Genomic DNA, 3,072 nt, shown 5'->3' on the forward strand with positions numbered 1-3,072 from the left:
ATCTGAGAGTGAAACCTTAAAAGCTCGCGAGATCAGGATGGTCTCACGAGGCTAACTATTAGGTGCTGTTAGGAAGACCTCCTTACCTCACTGTATTGGCGCACTAGGTCCCATAACAAACAAAAATGTATTTTTCTATGCATTGCCAACTCACAGCATCTATTTCATTGAGAGCTTTCCACTGTTCGTACTGGCATCTTAGAGCCTCTGCAGTCTGGACAGTCCTCTTCATGTGGCTTGTCCACACCTTCAGGTCCTTAATATTCTGACCTTTGATGAAGGTAGCTAAAGCATCAGCATACTGTAAAAAAACAACAACAACCTGCTGTTATTTCAATTTCTTCTATATTTACCTTATTTGATTTTTTTCCATAGACTTTCTGTTGAAAAAGTACAATTTCATAACTTCTAAACATTTAAAGTGAGCATTTACAAAAGGTTAGCATAAGCCAACATTTCAGTTTAGCAATAGTAAAATATTAGTTTTAGCGAAAATGTTATATTAGCATCAACCAAAGGTTAGCATTAGCAAACATTTAGGCAATAATCAAAGGCATAGACATAATATAAGAGTAGTAACCTTATTGATTGCTTTCGCCTATGGGAACTGATGTGATTTGGTGGCGCCATCTTGGGGCGTTTGACAGCTCTGCTCAGTGACGTGTTGAGCAGGCACAAAATCAATTTTATTCACTAATTTGCCGAATATTCAACTAATTTTAACGGGCATGTTTTGTTTTTGCTGAAAACAAATGGTTCAGTGTAATTAAAGTGTATTCTTAGTGGGGTTAAGAGTAATAGAATATTCTGATAGGATGTATGCATGTTGGAAAGCACAACAACTCATGCATTTTTATGTTTTTTATTACTATATACACAAATATATACACACACCCACACACATACTCGTTCTGCGTAGTGGACCTTGTGTTGACTTCCATTGATTTTCAGTCATTTTCAACCCTTTCTATGCCCTAACCTTAAAACTGACCCTAAACCTAACCATTACCAATGCATACTTCACCCTAACCCTCATCCTACACCTAACCAAGTGACACCTTAGCCCCAAACCTAACAATTAGCAAAATAGCATGTCAGAAACAGCATAATGTCCTCACTTTGCAACAACTGGTCCTCAATCTGATGGTGAAATTGGAAAAAAGGTCCCCACTCTGAGGGCTAAACAGAGAGGTACACACACACACATATATATATATATATATATATATATATATATATATATACCCACAATTAAGCGATTGAGTTCATTCTCTCCCGCCATCATCACAACCCCCACCCCCTTACAGGGGAACCGAAGACCTCACCTATTCAGCCACACCAGCAATTCCTTTTAACACCCCCTTTCAGAAACATAGACAGGTATGGGGCAATGCAGGCTAACAAAGGAAGGCAAAGGACACCCATTCCAATGGGGCGGACCAGTTCGTCCGTTTCAATTTGCATGTTTTCTAAGCCAAAACAAGGCTTTGTTGGGTTCCTCTATAAAGCCTCGAACTCAACGATTTTTATTACATTTTGAATTGAAAAAGCTTCCTGGATGGGAAGTGAAACGTCTTCAAACTTGGAAACAAAGTCCATTGGATTGATTTTTAACTTTTTTGGGGAATAAATAAATATTTATGTATTATTGAACTGAATAAACAGCAAATCTACACTATTTATGTATTGCATATGTGCTGTTTATCAGTAAGATCTTACGAAGCTCGATGCATTCACAAATTTATCCCTCGAGCCCTGATGTAAACAACCGTTGATTCAAACAAAAATGCACTTGACAGTTCTGAAGCATACGTCTTCTGTTCTGCTTAAACAAACAGGTTAGGGTAGCTATTCCACTGGCCCAAGATGACGGCCATAATTTCTGTGCCGTGTCAATGCAGGGTCTACTATCATTTGTATGTCTATGATCAAAGGTTAGCATTAGCATTTGAATTTAGTATTGATCAAAGGGAAGCCTTAGCAGAAGGCTAAGGTAGGAGGTAAACTTGTAGCCACCTCCTTTAAATCACCTTCAGTCCTCTCGGTGATAAACCTGAATCCCCGCCTATGCGACCTAACAGGTTTAGTTCACTCTCTCCATGGCGGCTCAGGTAAATGGATCTCGGTGTGACGTGGATGTTCATGAGGTAGTAGACAATCCTGCTCTGAATGTGATCCTGGACGTGATTCACCAAGTATCTACTGCCCACGTCAAAGATCTTTATGTAGGAGTGTTTCCTGGTTAAAATTACAGAGATAAATGAGGAAAACAAAATACCGAACTAATTACATTCTTTTGATCACATAAATGTTTTGTTTAGTACCTGTCTTTCTCATCGTCTATAGATGCGTAGCTTTCTTTGTAGCACTCGATGCGCTGGATGAAGTCTGACATCGCCTCTTCTACGTCACGGTCGATGTAATCTGGGCTGCCAAATTTGACTTGCTGTAAAGATGTTGGTTTGAACATCAGCATAAAATGACCACCCTTTTCAAGTCAATTAGTTCATTTTATCTGTTCCTCACCTTGATATTCTCTGCGATTATTTCCGGGTCGTCACAGATTGATTCTACAAAGAACACCTGCGAATGAGAAGTTGTTTAAACCAATTTTACATTTCATTACATTGTGCTTAATTATATTTACAAAACTGTTTTACTGTATTTGCCTCCTTGAGGATTTCTTCTAATATTTATTCATATGTGAGATTCTTAATCCCTGTATTCATGCACACACCAACCCCAAACTAAAATCAATTTTAATCCCAAACGTGATCCCTGACCCAAAAACAGCCTCATGGGGTCGAGGCATTGCGCCTCACAAGGAGCAGTCCGTCCCCACGACATTCAATTTTTCCAGAACTTAAATTAAATTATCAAATTAAAACATTTTAAAATACATTAATATATTTTTTAGATGTGCAAGATAAATATTTATCTTTTAAGTTGAAGCTGTTTGGTTCCTTGTCTGATTGGTGACGTATTTCCAACCTGGGGCACAAAAATATCTGGTTAACACTAAAAGTTTTCCATGTGCAGTAGGTACATCCTGGGTAGCAGCTCTCCTGCACC

General features: G+C 38.5%; 1 protein-coding gene across 1 annotated transcript in view; it reads right to left on the minus strand.

Annotated features, from left to right (window-relative positions):
- LOC107104783 (6-phosphofructo-2-kinase/fructose-2,6-bisphosphatase-like) overlaps nucleotides 1-3,072 on the minus strand; it is a 17,329-nt gene that overhangs the window by 9,056 nt on the left and 5,201 nt on the right. Inside the window, exons 5-8 of the mRNA XM_015404869.1 lie at nucleotides 2,527-2,583; nucleotides 2,325-2,446; nucleotides 2,031-2,238; nucleotides 155-301 (exon numbers count right to left, since the gene is read on the minus strand). Of these exons, the coding sequence (XP_015260355.1) occupies nucleotides 155-301; nucleotides 2,031-2,238; nucleotides 2,325-2,446; nucleotides 2,527-2,583 (534 nt within the window). The remainder of the gene's footprint in view (nucleotides 1-154; nucleotides 302-2,030; nucleotides 2,239-2,324; nucleotides 2,447-2,526; nucleotides 2,584-3,072) is intronic.

This window comes from Cyprinodon variegatus, unplaced genomic scaffold, assembly GCF_000732505.1.
Source record: "Cyprinodon variegatus isolate N-32 unplaced genomic scaffold, C_variegatus-1.0 Scaffold1882, whole genome shotgun sequence".
Lineage (NCBI taxonomy): Eukaryota > Metazoa > Chordata > Actinopteri > Cyprinodontiformes > Cyprinodontidae > Cyprinodon > Cyprinodon variegatus.